Source organism: Myxocyprinus asiaticus, chromosome 42, assembly GCF_019703515.2.
Source record: "Myxocyprinus asiaticus isolate MX2 ecotype Aquarium Trade chromosome 42, UBuf_Myxa_2, whole genome shotgun sequence".
NCBI lineage: Eukaryota > Metazoa > Chordata > Actinopteri > Cypriniformes > Catostomidae > Myxocyprinus > Myxocyprinus asiaticus.
In genome coordinates, this window is record NC_059385.1 from 29810593 (window position 1) to 29833006 (window position 22414).

General features: G+C 37.8%; 1 protein-coding gene across 2 annotated transcripts in view; it reads left to right on the forward strand.

Moving 5' to 3' along the window:
• The window catches only part of LOC127432365 (ciliary neurotrophic factor receptor subunit alpha-like), a 349211-nt gene that overhangs the window by 86352 nt on the left and 240445 nt on the right, over positions 1-22414 (forward strand). Inside the window, exon 2 of one of the 2 annotated variants that reach the window (XM_051683348.1) lies at positions 14195-14276. In XM_051683348.1, coding sequence (XP_051539308.1) covers positions 14195-14276 — 82 coding nt within the window. Of the gene's footprint in view, positions 1-14095; positions 14277-22414 lie in introns of those variants that run through there. The other variant, XM_051683349.1, reaches the window with a different exon arrangement.

A 22414-nucleotide genomic window follows, 5' to 3' on the forward strand; every position in this document is an offset into this window, starting at 1 on the left:
AGCGAGAGAAGGATCGATAACTCACTGAAACTCATTATTTATTAGCCAACCAACTGAAGGCAGTCAAGGTGAGGTCGTGTACGGATTAGCTAGTGTGAGTAACCCTGTCGAACGCTGTCAATAGATGCACAAAAGCGGCCACAGAAATAAACTCTCTCCCTATTAGCATGCTATTAGCAATTATAGATTTTGCTGATTTTCATCCCTCCAGGGTGAAGACAAACATGCCAGGCACCTTTTCTGAGTTCAGTCAAAATGTGTGTGGCCGAACTTGATCACCAAAGTGGCCTGAAACCTCCATAGTCAACAGAACTTTGTTGTGAAAACATCAATATTAATGATTTTGCTTATTTACCAATGCATGTTGTAATTTTGCAGTACACAATGAGTCTGCAAAGCACTAACACTTTTATAATTGCAAATTTGGATCCACAGAATGGCCAGAGTCTCATCATGCTCATAATCCTCCAATCGGTGAACTAGTCATATTAGATTGTCGACTATGCCACTGCCTTGACTTTGAGAACAATGACAATATAGTCAGCAAATCAATAACCTAATTCTACATTTTTGAGACAGGCCTTCTCGAATATGTGTGAAATTTATTTGTCAATTGCGCTCCGGTGGGCTGGAGCTCAGCTGCAGTGGGCATTTTAAGTCAAACACCTGTCACTTGGGAAGGCTTCATGCTCAAAAGAGGGAGGTTATTCTGCAGCTTGACTGAGTCAAAGGGACAGGACAACTGCGAGACAGGATTTCAGGCTCCGTTTCTCAGAGGAAGAACTGTCCATTTCTATCGCATCAACTTGTAATATGTGCCAGGTGACTGCATTTAAGGTTCCTCTGTGCCGAAGTGCCCTCAACTTTTTTTAAGAATATGCCTGTAATGTGTCTTGTCTTCCAGGAGCATGACTGCTCAAATAATTTATAGCAAGTTTCAGACCTATTGTTAACTACAAAAGTGGTTTCATTAATGGCAGTCTGAGTCCTTAGTTCACTAGGCTATACCGTCCACCACAGCAAGGAGGTTGCTGATGTATATCTTTGTGATGCTGAGTCAGGAGTTATCCAACAAGGTGAATAGACCAACAGCAGTTGCACTTGGTAATACAAGAGAGTTGTCTATCTCTGTCAGCACAAATCAATGCACTCTGTTAGTGTGAAAAGCACTCACTTGCCGATTTCCAGGCTTGTGGTGTAATTGTGTTGAATTAGGAGGGTGTTTGTGATCTCCGGGCTGTGTGAAATTAAATTTGAAACAAAACTCAAAATAGCACCTCTGGAAGAAGGCATTGTTAAATAAGTTTTTGCTCAGACAATGGGTTGGAAAACAATTGTATTCATTTTCAGCAGGCTTTGGCCTTAATCCAAATGTTTACACTGGGGTGACATAATATCACATAGGCTGTTGGGTAGAAGACTAAAGTTTGGACCAGCATGGGCTTTGCAAAAGGGTAAATCCCTGGCAAATCAAGGAGGCAAATTGAGCACCCTCTTGAACTAAGATCTTGTGGACTTCACGGACAGGCGCAAGTCCACATCAAGTGTGTCATTTTGGATGGAACCTGTAACTTAGGCAACATATAACCAGTTTATTCACAGTGCATTAATAAAAATATGGTGTTATGTCTTTACTTTGGAAATTGTATTTCTGTATTTAGTAAAAATGTAATATGTGCATCATATATTTCTTTTAAAATCCCTCATAAGTTGAAACAATACAAGAAACCACAAGAAAGACCTTTCATCTCAACATCAGTATATATATATTCTTGTTATTTATAATTATGCCACAGTTACTGTAGTTCCAGTCTTGAATCTGACTGGACAAGCCAGACTGATCTTATTGTGAAACTGGCAACAGTAGGTTGAAAGTTGTGCTTACTGAATTTCAAACCATTTCCCCCAGTGGCCAAAGCTGGAAGTGTTTTTGAATGTATGGGCATGTGTGAGGTTCAATGTCCAGGTAAAATGCCTACAGAGTGGCACCAAAAGCTAGATGTAAACTGAGTTGTTTTTAGTTGCAAATGATGTAATACAGTCAAGAGGAATGCATATATTATTAACACTACCCCTTAACCCAAATCCCAAACTTATGCATAACAATAAGTGGACAAAAAAAAAAAAAAAAAAAGAAAAGAAATCTGATTTTAGAGTTAAAGTGCAACCTCCGAATTGTGATCATCACTGATTATGTAAACATTATTATTGTTCCAGTAATATTATTGGAACAGAACCTGTGTCTCTGATGTTGCTTGCATAATGCGCTATCAGTAATGTTGCAAGAAAATGTAAACACATTTTAATTGATGCAAAAATGTCTAATGGGAGATGTTGCTTTGCTTGTCAGTATTTTGGCAGACTGGAGTCAGAGTCAAGGTATTGGAACTAGGGCTGTCACGATTATGAAAACTGACTGATGATTAATTGTCAGACAAATAATTGTGATTATAATTATTAATTGTCTGTTTTAGGGCTTTTAACATGGTCCACTTTACATTTATACTGTTGCTTTTGGAACCCATCCAACCTAAAGAGCTAGAGTATATTACATTACATACATTATAGTATGCAATAGTAAAATATATCTGTCCTAAGATCTTTACTATGATTAAACTCATGAGCCCTTATTTTATTTTATTTATTTTTATTTTTTTATGTTTCTTCACTTCCCCAGAGTATGAAGTTGTCTCCTCCTCTGTGTCACTGCATGTATGATCCTGCAATGACCAAGAACATTTCCATTAAATATTCGTTAAATTAAAGTGAAACCAGAGCGCGTAGAATATGTCAAAATCCTTGAGCCTCAGAGGTAGTTAAACTTTGCATGCTCTACAGGAGCTGCTCTGAGTGCGGTCCATGGTGCGAGTCACTGAGCTCATTTGGAGTGCTCACATAAAGCAATAAAACTGCAAAATGAGAGACAGGCACAAACATTCCTGGCATTTATATATTCTCTAAAAATTCCCTTATTTGCAGAGTAAAATGTGACTTGAATTTGAAGTGCACAATAATCACGGTTATCTCTACTTATCACCATTAGATCAAACAACCATAATCTGACTATTATTTTATAATCGTGACAGGCCTAACCGGGACATTTGTTAGCAACATGATGATTTCCCTTGAGCCATGTTTGACAAGTAGTGTTCCAAGAGAGCTTATAATTAGTATAACAGCACTGGATACCTCACTATTTGTATCACTCCGCTTGGATTCCAGACAGTCTGTCAGTCAGTTTGTTGCTTGACGACACACAATGACTGATCATGCACTGGATTTGTTACAAGCCATTTTTAACAGTGGAGCAAAAACAGAAAAAACAACTAGCCTTATTGTGTCTAAAATGTATGCTACTCTGTATTAACTTCTTGTTTAGAGAACTGTTGTTAGAAAGCAATATCACACTTGCAAGCCTGCTGTTGCAGCACTCCTACTCATGTACTATTGCTTACTTACTGCATCTTTCAACTTTCTTCTATCTTGTAAGGCAGACTAACTTTTTTTGGAGTGAAAGAGAATGACTGACCACCTCTGTGGAATATTCTGCCACATGTGTAATTTAGGTATCTTGTAGGGAAAGAGGGTGTGAGCGTGGACTGGCTTTAATTGATTGTATGGCTAATGAGCACTGAGAGGTGAAGGAAGCTGGCAATGGAATCCTAATGACTCTGTCAGGCCATAATGAGAGCAGCACCTCGCCAGGGTCCTGCCTTACAGCACACAAGGCCCCTGGGCAAAAGTCCAAAAAATTCAGCTAGCTGTAGAACACCAGCCTCTGGGGTGCATACAAGGTGGTGTGTAGTGAACAGAAAGTTCACCGACTAGCATTGTAGACAATAGAGTGTCCACCCAGCAAGCCATACTTTGAGGGCACTACCCTGACAAACTGAGCTCACTCTCTCTATTTCTCTCTAATCATTTACATGGATTTCATGTACCTCATGTATAGGATCAATATGTTTTTTCCAAGGGGTGGAAATTTTGAAAATAAAATCTTTGAATTGTCTGTGCTCAAAAACATCACTAAAAATGTAGTGACAGAAAAGGTCTTTAAAAGTGCACTAAGTAAGATTTTAGCTGGCTTATACTCATCCCAACAGCTCCAGTAGTACTTGTGGTTTTGGACTCTGTACTGACACCTATCATCCCAGATACTGGAACTTTGTTTACCAAATGCTGCCGCTTTACACCAAACTATTTCTTCTGCTTTGCTATCTTTTGGTCTGTGTTTTTATCCGTCTCATAATACACACATCCCTATAATGCCCATTCTTATATCCAGTCCAAATGAATTTTTGCGCATTGTTGTGTGCTAGATGCTAGCTCTCTGCACCAACTGAAAACCACCTTGTGCTCATCCTTGGCTTTCGATGTCGTGCTGCTTATCTGTGAGAGCTGCAGGTACTAGCGGTTTGTTTCATGACTACAGCAGGGACCTCTTCTTTGACAATTATATCTTTTAACTTGCACTCATTCTGTTTGGACTGTAAATATATTGTTCTATTTGCATGTACTTTTATGTTTGAGCATTGGCTGAAAATGCTATATGAAATTCTTTTGTCATTATTATTGTCATTATTAGTGGTAGTAACTAGGACAGTTGCATGACACAGTGTCATGTGCTGTCAACATGGCAGTAAACATTATGGGGGTGACCCGCTCCACGTAAAGTTAAACAGCTTTTATTGGTTTTCTGATGACTGGAGACTTCATCTATTGTGAATGTACATAATTTTCAACATATTTTTAAAATAATGCTGTACATGTCTTTGTGTAAAACATTTTTTAATAAGCGAAAGCTTAGTGCACCTTTAAAAAATACAAGAAAGTTGTTTCACAGGTGGTAGAGTAATCTCGGTAACAAGTAAGATACTACACTTGTTAGATTCTGTGACAAGACCAAGTCCAAATGCTCTCCGAGTTCAAGTCCAAGTCCATCCTCGAGTACTAGTCCATAAAACACGTGCCACAATGAGACTTCTGTACAAATGATATTGTGGTATGTTTGTTAAATCCAACAATCAGCATACTTAGCTAATCTTGACAGCTATGTTTACCAAAAATGAAGAGGACAGCCATGTTGATATCAGTTGCAAATCAGCTTATTACATGTTCAGTCCCCCTGGAACAACCTAAAGTTAAGTGTCTTAATCAAGGACACAATATTGTTAGTTCATGAATCAACCATGGTCCCTGGGGTTTGAGACTTCAGCTTTTAAGTTACCAGCCAAGCTCTTTAACTACTAGGCTGCCATTCCAGCAGAAGCTGTTTATTTTGAACTGCTTAACACTTTCATCACCATTGTGATTCTGCAAAATGTACACACACCATAAGGTTCACTCACTAGAAGCATACACACAGAATCTCTTAAGGCTTAGGCCACTATGATCATCTCTGAGAAAGAGTAGCACACTGACTGAGAACTGAACAAGTGGTGAGGTTTCACGGTTGATATCCACCGGGCTCACGGAAAGAGTAAATCTAATAGGGACAGAGCCAATGTGCTATTTTGGGTTTGACTCTCAGAGGCAAATCATTCCTTTGCAAGTAAAATGCTTTTGGCTTCAGGGCTAACCAGCTGTCAATCTCTCTGTACTTTCTCTGCATTTCATTCCTATCTTTCTCATCTTCTCACTCAAGCTCATGAGGTCCTCACACTGTGACTTTTCCACTTTGCCTGCTTGGTGTGCGCATCAATAGAGCATAGTAAACTTTTGGCCGCGGTTCTGCTAGTTTGTCTCAGGAACAGATGTTGCTTTTGCATTGAGTTGGCAGTGGCAGACCCCCCGTACCACCACAGGCCATTCCGCCCACCAGTTGCCAGCTGGAACCTTTGAACCCAAACTATCTGAATGGCTGACTCTTTCAAACATCTGTTTCCTTCACTAGCACAGTTATTTTTATTTATAGATGTTACTACATTGACAAATTAACCTTTTCCTTCAGGGTGTGGGCATGGATGATAATGGTTAAGCATAAATACTAGCTATGACCCAATCAAAACACCATGGAGTTACCATGAATTGGTGGAGATTTGAAAGGTATTCTGATCTTACATTGGACAGTTGGTTCAGTTTTAACAAATTGTGCTTCATGGGTCCAAGTGGTCAGGGTTTGGCTGGCTAGCTTTAGAAGTGATTATCGCCATTCCAACAGTTGCCATTCAAAATCAGTTGTGTATTCTGAGTATTTTTTTCAAGCAACATATAAGTTGCAAAGATTTCAATATATTATAGTAGACTTTTTGCCAGTGACCCAATTCTGGATGGTTTTATCAGCGTAAAACTGTCTTGTGTTTTTTCGTGTCTGTTATCTTCGACTACACATGCACTAGTAAAGGGCTTTGGACTGTCCACGTTGTCTTGAATTTTCTCGTACACATTCTTATGACATTCAAATCACTGCCCCCCAATAGCAGAAGCTGGAAGTGTTGTTGAACGGATGGGCATGTGTGACCTACAGTATCCAGGTGAAATATCCACCAACAGCGACAACAGTGGGGCCAACAGCGAGTTGTATTTTTAGTTTAGTAAATGATAAAATACAGTCAACAGGAATGCATAATTTATTAAATCTGCACACTAACCTAAACCCTAACACTAGACCTGACTGTCAGTGGAGTAAAATTTTTATTTTAGAGTTAAAATGCAACCTCTGAATTGCACTCATCATTGATCATGTGAACGTGATTTCTTCCTGGTTTGCAAGGGAGCAGAACCCATGTCGCAGAGGTTGCTCATGCAATGCAATATCAATAGTGCTAGAGGGAAAGGTGATCATGGTTGAATTGATGGCAAAATATCTGATGGGGGATGGTGCTGGTGAGTAATTTGGCAGTATGAGGTTGATTTCAGGGTACATGTGCTTTCGGAAGCTACATGTCAACTTCCCATGTGATCATGTTGTTCATCAACCAATTAGCTTTGTCAGGGCACCATTTTACAATGGTTCCAAAATGATTTGTCAAATGGCTTTTACTGCTCATTTTGCTGAAAAAAAAAAAAAAAAAAAAAAAAAAATCAGAACTGAGTGCACGTGAAGCAGAAATGGCAGCATCCAGGTTGCATGCTTCTGAATGTGCAAGCCGAGCAATTGCTTTTGAGATGCCTGGGAATGCTTATGGATTGCTTTTTCTAGGAATATTTAGAACTCCTTCCACTGATCCTTCAGAAGTCTTTGAAGCTTGAAGGTGGTGCCTTTATCTCTGATTCTTAGGAGAGAAAGAGGGAAGCAAAGAGTGTTCCAGACCATCAGCCCCGGCTCTACAAGACAGATGTCATCCTTAGGCCAGTAAACTGATGGAAAAGGGATAATTACATCATGAGTCACAGATCACTGAGTCACTGTCAAGGGGCCCCTTACCACTATTGCTTAGCATAGACTTTCTAAAGAGAAAGGGGTCCATAGACATAGCAAGAGGAATGCCAACATAACTTCATAATTCCTAAAGATGAGATAAGACTTTATGTATGACTTCACTTGCCATGTAAAGTAAAGATCATATCTACTTGAAAGTGGAAAGACTATTAGCCAATCTTACTTTTCAATAACATCTGTCAAATCACCAATAAAATCAGGCACAAGTTATATCATGAATTTTGCTTCTTCAACTAAAATCAGGCTAAAAACTGTATTTTCATATTGGACTAGCTAATGTGCATGTATGTTTGAGAGCAACATCTGTCGTAAATATCGAACTCAGCTCAGAAAATGCCAGCAAGTTTATTTGCTTTTTCAATTGAAAGGTGGGACTTCCTTTCCTACAGATTCGGAACATATGATTTATATTTGCTAGTGTCAACTAGTCTTGTGAGATTCACACATGACACTCACACATTGTGTTCGTTAAACCTACCCCTTATCCTAACCTTGGTAGCAAAAAATCTGAATCTTGAGAGATTTTTGTAGAACATGGTTTACCATCTAGACATAACTGACATGTCTTTTGCAAAAGATCTTGGTCAAAGTCCAGAGATACAGAAAGCCATTACTATGAGTAGATCCCTATCAACAAAACACATGATTTGCCCATACAAAACCTCTGAAGCTCTATATGACACTCTTAACAGTTCTCTTCTACCAACTCTTTTATACGTTCATAGCTACCAATGGTGTAAACAACGCTATCTTTATCCAGATCCACACAAACACAACACACACAAACCTCTTAAATAGGCTAAGCATACTGTGTGCATTCCGCTGTGGGGTATCTGCTTATTTAGCCTCCCCGTAATGGCCTAATCTGCTCAGTGTGGTTTGCACACAGGGTGGCCAGGGTTAAAACCGAGGCCCAAAGCAGGAAGGGTCTATTCATGGGTGCTGCATTTTAAGGTCCTTTTGGAAACAAACTAAATAGAGTGCTTTTTTAAGTCCCACATAGAGCCTTGTTTATAGCTAGTCGAGTCTCTCTTCAATAACTCATTTGGACTAGACACTACATATTTAGTAAAGATCTGGATTTTGGGTAAATACCAGCAGCACGATGTTTGCAGTGGGGCTTTATACTCGCGCATGCACAAGATCTGATACTTATCCTTGTGCAGATGAATAATGACCTGGGAGAATGGCATAAAATTGTACCTAACAATCTGTATCACAACCTATAAACCAATTCTGTTGATGGCCTGCGTATTCAGATTGCGTAACACAGCCATAAAGCACTTATTTTATGGCATGGACAGATGAATGTTCATTGCACCTGTCCAACTGCACTATTTTGTCATAAAATTGTTAGAGGTACCATATGCATGATAAAGTCTTTATGTCATGTGCTTTAAAATACAGCTGTGCTAACTAGCAATTGGAAACTAAATGTGTTCATATTAATTAGATTGCAAAAAGATTGTATGTATTAAGCTGTTGAACATTGTGAATGCATTGACGTTTCAATGACCCAAAGTTTGCATTTAAGTATTTAGTAGATGCTTTAATCCAAAACAATTTACACTGCATTCAAAGTATACATTTTAAAAGTTTGTGAGTTTCCTGTGAATCAATCCCATGGCATTGGCATTGTTAGCATCATGCTCTAACAACTGAGCTACAGGAACAGAAAATTGAGTTGAGAGCTGTCGATCTGTACCTAAACACACTTCCCCGTGCATATATTGCCATCCCATTAAACGGCATATTTTTTTTAAAGTGCTGATCCAGTATTGATCGTGGATCTGATTTTAGAATAACACCAGCACAGCAACTTGAAGATCACAGGCCCGCAGGCTTTGACAGGATTGACATTGTATTTTGCATGTGATTAGGGGCGATGCGACAGGTTTAAATGTCAGGGCTATTGGCTGCATGTGTGTATGGCCGTGTGCCATGAATGCTGCAGCATGGGTTCTAATCTGAGAGATCTCTGATACGACGGGATTGATGAATGGAATTAGTGTCAGGAGGGGTCTTGGAAACAAGACTTTAATTATCGGATATGACCTCAGTGTTTGTAAGTGTGTTGTGGAGAAGACTGGAGCCTTTGTGGCAATTTGATTAAGATTATACGTATCTGTGGATGTTTTCACAGTTAGGACAGGGCGATATTGAACATTCACAATATATTTGCCACGATAATGCTGGTGATATAAAATTAGGCAACATTGCATATGTTCATTTGTATTAGGGCATTAAGTTTCCTGAGGACCATGTCATTAGATTAGATGTGTAATTCCACCTTACCTCGCAAGTACAAGAGAGTTAAAACTCTCTTATAGTAGACTTTTCGCCAATGTTAACTATGTTATAATGGGATCTCTGATTTAAACTTCATTAAGGAAAAATGGTGTTAGAATTGATGAGTTGGATTTCCATGAATCAGTTCAAACAATTTAATTGATTACAAAATCTGATTTAAATATTTGTTCACGTCATTTCTCTTAAATATCCAAAGAATTCTCAGCATGGCATTTATCATATATTAAGCGATTTTAACAAACAGGGTTCCCATGGTCATGGAAAAACTGGAAGAACTTGTGATTTCCAGGCCTGGAAAAGGTGTAGAAGTTGATAACACCTTAAAAGTAATGGAAATGTTTATAGTGAATATAAATTTTTCTAGTTTTACTCTGCTCTACTGTACACATTTCTCATCAGCTAGATTATGCTTTTGTATAGAGTAAAACTTTCTTGCAAACTGTAAGGATATCTGATTTGTGGGTTAAGCATTCTTTTAAGAGTTAGCTCTTAATTATGTTTCATTGGTCAAAAAGCGTGGGAACACTGTACAATATCTGCAGGTAAATACTAACACTAAACTAGATGTATTGTTAAGTAAATATATTTATATAAATGTATTTATATAAATTATATAATTTATTATTTATTGTTAAATATGTGCATTTGAAAATGACTAAATATTATTATTTTCATTTAGTGAAAAACAGTGTGGAAAACATACCTTCATTATTTTTAGCTTTTTTTCCTGAGTTTTAATTCTTACATTAAAGGTGCAGTATGTAAGATTCAGTAACCCTTGTTATTAATGACACCTGTGGCCGTTAAGTGAACTGCAGCAAGCTACCTGTTGCTCGTGCTCGCGCTCGTGCACACACTCCATAGGGATGCGAGCGAGCATCGGCCAAAACAATGACGTAATGTACAAAGAGACTGAATGTGATCCACCGGCATCATGCTGACAGATGAGGTAGCATAATTAAAATTACACAGTTATTTTTGTACTAATACAAACTTTGAGACTAAACTCTCTCAATCCTGTCCAATAAGAAGAACGCCAATTCAGGGTCGGTTTTGATCCCCAAAACCGAACGAAGTTCCCTCCAGGAATCAAATGCCCTGCCGATGTTCACTCTAGTTTTCGCTCGTCCACGATCACGTTCCCGCTTAGCCAGACGGGATTCAGTAGTAGGCTTTTGGGATCGTGCATAAACGTCACATCCTTTGGATTTTCCTGGCAAAACCGACCCACTCCCTTCACATGAAAATCAGTCTACAGGCTTTAATAGGCAACCTAGGAAGTCCGGGAATGGCTCATTTTTTAAGTTGTGTTACAAGCCGTTCACACATCGACAAAAAAAAAAAAAAAAAAAGCTGGATATTACATGAAAATTGTTACATACTGCACCTTTAAACATTTTAAAATACTTGGCAACAATGGCTGTTTAGTGGAAATGATGGTTCTTCCGATAATAATAAAAAAAAAGAAAGAAGAAAATCACCCCTTAAGCTATTTCAGACAAAATACACATATATTACCAAAAGACTGCAAAATATGAAGATTTATATATATATATATATATATATATATATATATATATATATATATATATATATATATATACACATTTTTTTTTTTTTTTTTTGCTATAGCGCCCAGTCCTAGTAACCAAAACTATTTGTCAAAATTCATGATATCTATACATGCAATTGCATGCAATGATACATATATATGATGAGGTCACTGAAACATCCATTTACTGTTGTCTGGTTTAAACACATAAATGTATTTAATGTGAAACTCTTTAAAGCTCTGATATAGTCTACAAACCACAAAACTTCCTTTACTCTTTGAAATAGTGAACTATTTAAGATATATAATGTATCTTTCTTGCAACTTTAGGGAGATACTGTTCACTCTCAGTAAACGCTATAAGAAAGCGCTGATATGCAACAGCAGATTTTCAAAGGTTACCGCCACTGGCTGTGCTATTTGTATTCAATATGTAGACCAATCTCCATATCCTTTAGGCCACAAAGATTCATAATGGAGAACGCTTTGGCAAGTTGAGGGATTTTTCTGAAGGGAAGAGAGAGGGGAAAAAACAGATAATAAATTATTATTATTATTATTTTTTTCTTTTTTTTTTTGCGATTTCAGTCCATCAGTCAGTCAAAGGTGTGGTGTGATTTTCATAGCTGCTACTATTTTGTGATACTTCATACAGTCTTTGTGAGTATTCAGTTCAAGCTTTCCAATTTAAATGCAAATTTCACAGGACATCACAAGAAACTTGAGACAGCTGCAAAATAATAATAATAATAATAATAATAATAATAATAATAATAATTATAAATATACCATTCAGCACCAGTGATGAATTATATATTTTAATTAACCAGCAAGAGAAATGTGTCTATTCAGTGGATAAGGCCATAAATAAGAAATTAATAAATAAATAAGACAGGAGATAAAGGCGAGCAAAATGGTTCTCAATCAAGCAGCATTATTTTTTTTTTATTTGCATTGCCAAGAGGTGTCATTAAGAAATGGAACCTGAGCTGTCAGATATCAAACATTTTGTTCTTCAGTTTGATGAGCTAAGTGCTACATATGGCCGCCAGAAATGGGAGAAATTCTGAAGAACTGACAGAAGGATCCAGTCCATTTTTATTTCTCGAGTGCTGGAATAAATATGAAGTGTCAGTCAACAGACTGAATTATTTCTCTACTTTGCTCAATGATTTCAACAGAGTGGAGAGGAAAGCCACGGTTTTATAAGCAGAAGGTAATTGAAAATGAAAAAAGTCCACTTCAAATGCTTTTTGACCATACCATTAATTTGGACATACTTGCTAAATTAATCATGAAACAGCCATAAATTGCACTCTACACATCTTAAAATATTTTAGATGGATTTTCAGAAATATTCATTAGGAAAGCGGTACCTAATAGGCAGGATAACCTACAACCCAAGCCTATCCCAAATCCTAAACCTACTGTAACACTTAACAAATCAGGTAGCACTTTACTCATATAAATATGAAAGAGTCTTCCCCTAACAACTTATGTTTTGGAAATCTGTGGCCCGGACATAAAAACATTGGCTCATCCAATGGTGTCAGTTTCGGGAGGGACTTATTTTTGCAATTTTGTTTGGTGCCGCAAGTAGTGCAGAAATTATACTGTACCTTTAAATGAAACTAAAAACTCTATAATAGGTGCTGTAAGAAATTTTTTGGAATGTCACGCAAAACCTCATGCCCTCTCTCCAAACATACTGATCTCTTAGTGAAATCATAAACAGTAGGTTGACTTTTCTTTAGCTAAAATTAATCTGTGCACACCAAATTTCGACACACTACCCCTAGTGGCCAAAGTGGTAAGAGTTTTTGTGTGTACAGGCACGTGTGAGCTCCATTTTCCAGGTGAAATGTCCACGGAGGGGCACCAAAAGGAAGTTGTAAACCTTTTTTTATTTAGCTGTACAGGCGGTGATACAGTGAAAAGGAATGTATGTTTTATTAACTGTACTCCCCAAACCAAATGCAAAACATAATCCTAACAAAAATGCAACCTCCGAATCCTGCTTGTCACTGATTATTCAAACATAAATTCCTCCTGGATTCAACACAACATCCGAACCTGGGTCTTCCATGCTGTCTCCCAACATGCTTCTGGTCACATCACAGGGGAAGGTAAACATGCTGGAGCCGATGCAAACATGTCTGATAGGAGATGGTGCTTGTCTGTGAGTTGGCATAGTGTGGCTGATCCTAGGGTACCGTAAATATCGAAAACAACATGCCAACCTCCTGTGTGATAGTGTTACTCCAAAACCCTCTCCTCTATAGACACATCGACCAACCCAATGTAAGAAAAACCCACTGCGTAACGTGACTGACAGACAGAGAGTGTTTCTGATTGGCTACTTTTCTGATTGACTAAACAAGTGCTCCCCAAGCTCCTTTTTGCTGTTTACAGAGTCTAGAGCTGTCGCAGAGACAGGTGTGATATCTCAAGATACCTATTTCAGAGATATCTGTTAGGTAATAAGGGGATTTGATGTATGAAATTCCAAAAGGAATGCTTTCTCCACCTTTAAGTCTCCTGAGCTCCAGAGTAACCATTGAGCAAAGAACATTTCCTCTGGATTGCAAGAGAGTTTTGAATGAAATGGGGTAAGAAGATAGAGCTTCAATGACTTTACAATGGTTCAAACAGTCTGGCATTATCTTTTTCCCTTCCTTTTTCTCATCTCCGCCTCTCTTTCCCAAGGCCAGTGAGGGAGAGGGAATATCAGTCCTAGAGGACATTGATTCTATTGATGAGACGCTATAAAGAAGGAGGGGGGGGGGGAGTAGGGCGGGAAATCGGGAGGCAGAGACATTGGAAGGAGAGAGAAACTGAGTGAGGAAGAGAGAGGGAGGACACAGGCTTCATGCTGTCTTGGCATCAGTGCTGCTGGTTTCTCTCGGGCAGGCCAGAAGCCTCACATTCTACCTCTGTGTGTGTTTCTACAGATGGCCAACATTGTGACATCTTTCTGCTGTGTGGTACTTGCAGCCGTGGTGGTGGTTTATGCCCAGAGGCGCAGCCAGCAAGGTAAGTCCACATTTCAGATACTTCCTCCATCTGTTGCGGGTCTCAGTTGTTTCTTTGCCTTTGGTGCAGAGACAAAACAATTTCTTAATGAGATCACGGGGGTCTTTCCTAAATTAGGAATCGTTTTGTTTGCTTCTGGTCAGGTTTTCTGTCTTCTTTATTTGTTCTTGTTATTTTCTTTGCTTCCCTCTCTCACTTCTGTCTGGGTGGAACAGAAAAGTCACAGTGTTGGCGGAGGGTCAGGATCACCTGACTTTGGGGAGGGGTGTGTGTTTGTGAGTGTGTGACGGATGTTTAACGCATGGCCTGGCTGCCCGGAGACACAGAGACTAGTCTGTCACTGAGTCAAGAACTAGAGCTCCAGAACAAAGTAGTCCTCGGAGTGTGTTTGTGTGTGTGTGTCTAAGTTTGGAGCCGATGCGTTATCTTGCTGTCTGTGATGGGTTCACTCATGCTTGGGTGAATAAGCAGCCATGTTGTCTCTGCATTCCAATTCAGTGTCATTTTGTGAGACAGCTGGGTAAATGTGCTAGCAAGACATCTTTTTTCTTCAAAATCTGCTACTTTAAAAGCTATTATCGTTTCTTAAGTTATTATATAAGCTTGATGCAATAGGATATTATGCTGTGTCTTAACCAGGCGTAACACGAGTTTCCAGCGACAAGTAATTTGTCAGTCCTCACTGAAAGCGAAAATATTGTGTGAAAAGTTAAAATGCCACACAATAACAGTCACCAGGAACATATTTTATTTTTAAGACCACTGACACACACTAGATTAAATTTAATTAGCCCATTGGAATGTTCAAGATGCATTTTGAGGGTATGGAAAAAATAAGGACAGTTTGAAATCAAATGGGAATGCAGCTAATTATATTTCTGAAAGCAAAACAAGATCCGCTTCTCGGAAATTCTCATTGGTCAACAGATGCCGATGTATAGCCTGATCTAATTAAAATTACATGACTGTGGAGACATTTTTGCAAAATTGCAGTACGTGGTTCATTACTTGAATCACAGCAGTTCTGAGGTAAAATGTCCACTGTGTAAAGTGAGTTAAATCTTTTGCTTAACAGATTAGGTTTTTAAGATTAATGCTTCTATAACATTTTCGGCTCACATGTTGACTTGCGTGCTCTTTAGGACTCCAACCCCAGTCCTTTGCATTGCAAGTGCAACAGACCTACCATAGAATTTTTACGTGTTTGGTCAAGCTTGTACACATTATTGGTTATGTATGAAATATTTGATGTGTTTGTTCATGTTTTTCATGTCTTTTATTTTGAAAATCTAGTTCCTGTTTCATGTCATGTGTTCCCTAGTCATGTGATTCCTGTTTCCCTCCATGTTCTTGTGTCTTGTTTTCATTGGGTTATTGTCTTGTTATCAGTTCTGTCTGTTCATTGATTCCCTCATCATTGTTTTACCCCATGTCCATGTATTTAAGCCCTCATGTTTTCCATTGTCCTTTGTCAGGTATTATGGTTGGTAACGTTGTCAAGTCAAAGTCAAGTCAAAGTCAAGTCAAGTCAAAGTTAAGTTAAGTTCATGTTTATATTTTGTTTAGTTCATGTTTATAGTTAGGGATATTGGATCTCACTTTTGTTAATAAAATTGCATTTGGGTTCTTCACTCCATCATCATCGTCTTTGTCATTGCCAGCACCAGCAGCATTGTTACAGAAACACCTGACTTATCCATGAACCCAGCAATCCAACTCCTACGCCTACATCAGGGGAATCGTCCCCTGGAGGATTATGTGGAGGATTTCTGCGTTCTGGCCTGCCGGGTGGACTTTAATGAGGTCGCCCTCAAAGACTGTTTTCGTTTTGGATTAAGTGAGCCAATTTCCACTTTGATGTCTGGTGGTCACAGTTCCCTCAATCAGGTTCAGTATATTGACCTTGCGCTGCAGATTACTGGTTCTACGTTCACTGTGGGGGAAGCGGATGCCGAGCCGGCATCCCGCGTCATGTTCGACGAGCCGGCGTCCCGCGTCATGGCCGCTGAGCTGGAGTTCCTCGTCATGGCCGCCGAGCCGGAGTTACTCATCATGGTTGCTGAGCTAGCGCCATCTTTTGCCCTGGATCCTGAGCCTACTCCATGCCATGTCACAGCAAAATGATAAAATGTATCACATGTGGCTCTCACTGTACATTACGTAACTAACAACTAGTTTTCCAATATGGTTCCATTCACACAGCACAGGTTTGCTGAAAATGCAGTTTTGAGACCTGAAAATTTACGGGTGTCAGTTCAGTTATAGAATGCAGTTGTCATTCTCGTAAATAACCAAACTATTTGTGAACGTAGCCATATTAAGCACTCAAAACAGGTCTGACAACCGTATTCTGCTGCTGTGTGAACGTGGCCATAATGTGCTTTTTGGTTCAGCTTTTTGTTTATAACTCAGACCAGTTACTCTGAAACATGTAAGATGTCTAGAGACAAAAAGAATAAAGTTATTATTTAAGTTTCTTTCGAAGTTGTGTAATTATTGGTGATCTGAAACAAAGTAGCATAAAACAGCTGAATTTTCAAACGATATTATTATTAGCAGATATTGTTCTGTGTGATCGGACATCGTATCGACACAGTCATTTTGTACTGGTTCATGCCTTCTTGTAGCTTTACAGGGATACTTCATATGCCACTGCCTGAATGTTGGATTTAGGATAGACCTCACTGAAATTACTGGCTGGTTGAACTGCATTGCACCTCACTCATCTCTGCCTGCATCACCTTGGTTTAATGATGGACTACACTCCGAAATGAAATGCATAGATATCAATTAATTGCCAACAAAAGCCTTCATCATGTCCTAACAATGGACAATGCATCTATGTAAACTTCTGCAGTTAGTCCAGGATGGACTTCAAAGACATGATTCATTAATCTTACAGTTCATACAACATCTTTGTTTAAACATTGGCCCTTAACACTTAATTAGTTTACTCATTTTAAACCATGACTTGCACTGCACATAAATAACTAATATTGGCATTATATTCATGTTGTTTTGCCAGAGGGGAACTGGTCCCCACAATGAGCCTGGTTTCTCCCAAGGTTATTTTTCTCGATTAACCTTATAAACTTGATTAATCTTATGAAGTTTTGTGTTCCTTGCCATAGTCGTCTTGGGCTTGCTCACTGGGGTTCTAAATACAATTATTATTTAATTATTTATTTTTATACAAAATGTACAATCATATTTAATCAAACTACACAATGACGTCTCTTAAGACTTTATAGATATTACATTTTCATTTTCTGTTAATGCATGATTTTCTGTAAAGCTGTGATGTGTGTTGTGAAAAGCACTATACAAATAAAAATGACTTGACTTGACTTGACTTATTGCATTGCACATGGTTAGGACAAGTGTTTAGTTTAAAACTTTGATTTTCACCATGAGGTTGTTCTTCTTGCAAATGTTGATGAGTTACTATCAACTCTACTTTATGTGGTATTTTCCAAAGAATGGGGAGCAATGTAGTTGTTAAATATCTGGGCTGCTAACTGAAAGGTTGTGGGTCCAATTCCTGACAAGGAATTCTGGGTCCCCTGACTGTATATTGCTCTGGGCCTCATACCTATTTAAAAAAAATACAGTTTCAAATTATTTGTGGGCCCCCCTGGACCTTTGGACCCCTCGAATCATTACTGCCTTTCACCCCACTAGCTACAACTCTGATCCCTGATCCATGAAATATCACCATTTTGCCCTTGTTCAAGACTCAACCTTACTCCAGTAGGACTGAACCTGGATAACTGGTCACTTTGGATAAAAGTGTCTGCCAAATGACTTCCTCCTAGAGAAGGATTGCTGATGCTAGACCAATAAAAAATGCAGATGGAACATAAGTTGTGTTCAGAACATTGTTTGAGAGTGATAATACTTTTTTTAGAGCTCTCATGCTCTTGTCATCCCCCACAATGCTGCATTGGTCCATGTTTTGTTGAAGTTATGCTTTTTCTAAAGCTGATTACATCGCTATAATGCCTAGTCATTGGTGTGTGTTTCTTTGTCAGTGCAGTTGCGTTGATACACTGATGTCACAGCAGGATGACATCAGCTCATCTATCAGCAGTGCTGCTTATCTGCTTCCATGCTGTATTTTGATTGGTCAGCTGATCATGTTTAATCTATGCAGCAGTCAATCACAAGCACATACCACATGCAATGCTAGTTAAGCTGCACATACACACACACACACACACACACAGATTAAAATAGCTTCAACATATGCCAATACACACACAGACTGAAATACAAATGGACATACTAACAAACACAGAGATGCAGAATTAATGCTGAAGTATGTAACTTTGTCAGTGTTAAAATACTTCCTTCTATCCCAACTTAATTTGCAGAGACAACTACAAGTACAGTAAGTAATTCAAAGGCTCATATTCTTGAAAACTGTAAACGCTTTGTCTCTGTGGCACTATAAAATTTCCGTGTTTGTTTAGAGCGACCCGCTTAGAACCGCGCCATCAACGTTACTCAACCTATGGTGTGAGTTGGGGGCGGAACTATCTGATGGTTCGAACAACAGCAGATGAGTGGTAACATTGTTTATTTTTGCAATTCCGTTCGGTGGCACTAGTGTCGTAGAAATTACATCAGCTTTAAGAACAGTTCAATTAATATACAAGAAGACACTGAGAGATACAACAGTTTACAGGGAAATGTGTGTGTAAATGTGATAATTTACTTCTTATTCACTCAAATTTGTGTTTAATGCGTAATTAAGCTCTGATTTGGTAGTCAATTTGTCAAATACCTTTCAAAATTATTCAAAACAAATTCATTCATACTGTTATGTTCAATGTTTCTTGTCGACTAAATGTTACTCTATTTGACAACTTGGGAAGTCTTTATTCAGATTCAGTTATGCCCGTTAGTTTAATAAATAATAATACTTTGAATTTCATGACAATATAGAATCCTTGACAGCTCTGGGAAGATTTGCCGGGTGTTTGTTCTTCCAAAAAAGCTTGATACTGCAGCCTACATCTGTGCCAGCGACAAACTATCAAACCAATCCAACTATCAAAGCATTCAAATTCAGATTCAAGTACTGACTAGTTGGTTTTCTTCTCATGAGGTTATTACATTAGAGAGATGTGAAGTTTTCAGGTTTGGTTTTGAGTAAAATGGGCTCCGTTGCATAACATACTGTAACTTTGGTCTAGCTAGAATGCTTGTCAACCAGCATGGTCTTTCTGGTTAAGCTGGTTGACCAAAGAAGTTGCTGGTTTAGCTAGTTAAGAAGCCAGGTGGGGACACTAGAATGCATACCAGTATTCAAAACACAACATATGATGGTGATTAGCAGTGCTTTTATGTGGTTATAGATAGAGGTCAAGCAATATTTTGGTTTTGCTTATTAATCTGCGCCAACACAACTACTTTTGGAAATATCGGTTATTGACAGATATTAACTCAACACTTTGCAGATAAAATTTCCCCCCTGCCTTAATCCAATATCAGTTGACTTCTAGTTGTGAATCAAAAGAAGTTTGTAATGTTTTGAAGGAGCATGTTCATATTATCCTGACAGTCACAAGGATAAGAGTGTTGAAACAACACTGACTGATTTTTCCAAGTCAGGTTTGTGGTTCAACATTATTTGTCTGTCCTGGAACAACTTTACTGTAAAACAAATATCATCCTAACCTTATCCCTAAGCTTAACCCTAACCGTAAACTTCTAAAATCCAAAGGAAGTGATAGGTTGATAAGAAAGTTGTTTAAGCCCCAAAATTAGATGTCTGATATTTCTACTTGATACTTCTAATTTCTGACAATAAAGGTGTTCAATTGCACAATGCTTGGAAGATGACATGAAAGAAAATAAAAATATCAGTGCTACTTTTAGCTTTGCAGGTGTTTGATTGTCAAGTCTCCTAGCAACAGAATTACAGAGGATCAACATTGCAAGGTAATGCTAGCATTTGTTCTGCAGGTGTACAATTATCAGATAATTTACTGTGTTTTACACACCTGTCTCAGGCAAACATTTGCTAAACAGGTTTTACTGTCGGCTAATGTGAGAACTTTGATTCATTGATGATATTATTTGCTTAAATGTGAATGCTTATTAATTATGTACATCTTTCTGAATTGCACCATGTTTGCATGATCTCAAAAAGCCACATTCCGGTGAAATCGGAGAAGGGGAATTCTGAGTTTCCAAGTTGGAAGTCGAACTTGAAGGCCCTGTCCACAAGAATACATTTTCATTTGAAAATGTATGAATTTTGCAATGTTAACGCCTCTGATCCACATTAGAATGGCTCTTCCGTCACCAAAAGCAAAGCATTTATAAAATGCTCTCCATTTTTGCATACTTTGGAAAATGATGGCATTAGGAAACTGAAAACTGAGTTTTCAAACAAAAACGTAGTGCAGAAGTGGCTGAAGTGGAATCTAGGTAACACTTAACAATAAGGTTCCATTTATTAACATTAGTCAACAACATTAGTTAACATTAACTAACAATGAACAATACTTATTAAGCATTTATTAATCTTAGTTAATGTTAATTACAACATATAGTAATACATGTTTAAAATCAAAGTGTTACTTGTTAACATTAGTTAATGCACTATGAACTAAAATGAACAACAGTATTTCTATTAACTAACATTAACAAAGATGAATAAATGATGTTAAAATACTGTTAATTGTTTGTTCATGATACCTAATGCATTAACTAATGTTAACAAATGGAACCTTACTGTAAAGTGTTACCAAATTCTATATAATTTTTTAAAAGTAGAAATTTGACTTTTGGAGTTGTGTACCCTTTCCACATTACTTTTGTACATTTTATGAACATATAAACTGATGAAATGGATAAATACCAATGCATCTGTATATATACTATTATCCCAAACACTGTACACTGTTCCAATGAACACTTTTGGTGTTGTTTTGTGGTAAAATTTGTTTTAAGTGTAATGTGTTCCTGAAAATTGATTTTTACATTTCCATATGAAAGAAGTTTTGTTGCTCCATTTTCTATCATGAACTGGCACACTTGTGAAACAAGTTTTTTTTTTTCTTTTTTTTCGGACATCTTGAAAATAATTTTTCCTCTTAATTTAATTGGTGAAAGAACCAAAACCTGCTCCTCTTAACAAGCTGGTTTTAAGAAAAAGGAAGCCATAGGTCTGCTTAAATTATATTCCTAACATTATTTTTTTTTTATTTTCCATTAAACATTAAACGCAAGACAGAATTGGAAATAAATGATATACTGTATATGGCAGCTCTATGCCTTTAAGTTATCTAGGCCAACTCTAGGGATATTTTAAACCTGGAACTAAATGTAGTACCCCCTCCTTTCATCAAGAAAAGACAGACAAAGCCTTGTTTCATGTCATACGTCAGAGAGACTGAGTCCAGACAAGCCCATTTCTAACAACTTAATTATTCATGAGACCCTAAGTGAGAATGAGAGCGAATATATTTCTGAACAACCATTGCCCTGGTCACTTCCAATCCGACTTAGTGTGAAGAAGCGACTGAATTCAATCTATCACTTGTTTGTCTCTTGTGGCCTATAGGGTGATGGCATCTTGATTGAGGACAGCAATGTAGAATTAATAATTATGATGACTGCAGATCTCTTGTTAGGACTTGCTGGATTATCCTGCTGGCACACATATCAAAGGCAAATGGACAGTTTTCAGATCTTGATTTTAGAAACCAGGATTAAAACTAATATTTGGCTTTAGGTGGTAATCTGTGATTAAGAACCAGTCATTTATCTGTTGGCACTTTTTTAAAAAAGTGGCGTGTTATTTCTGTTCCACTAAAGCACCACCAAAATAATAATAAAAAAAAATAATAAAAAAAAATAATAGGATTTAGGATTGGAGAAATTATTTTAAGAGAAAAGATACACAATTTATCTTTAATAGATTATTTATTGTTAAATTGTCTAATGGACGTGTTCCCTACATAAAGAAAGTCAGTGGATATCATAAGTCTTATTGGGAAGGGAGTGTGAATTTTATCAACAACTTCAACTTGGTTGTGTTCGAAGTGTGAAAATGTGTGTCTTGCCTCCCAGAGAATGCTTTCGCTCCATTTGTGTGAATTTCATGGCGCAATTGCGCATTCAGT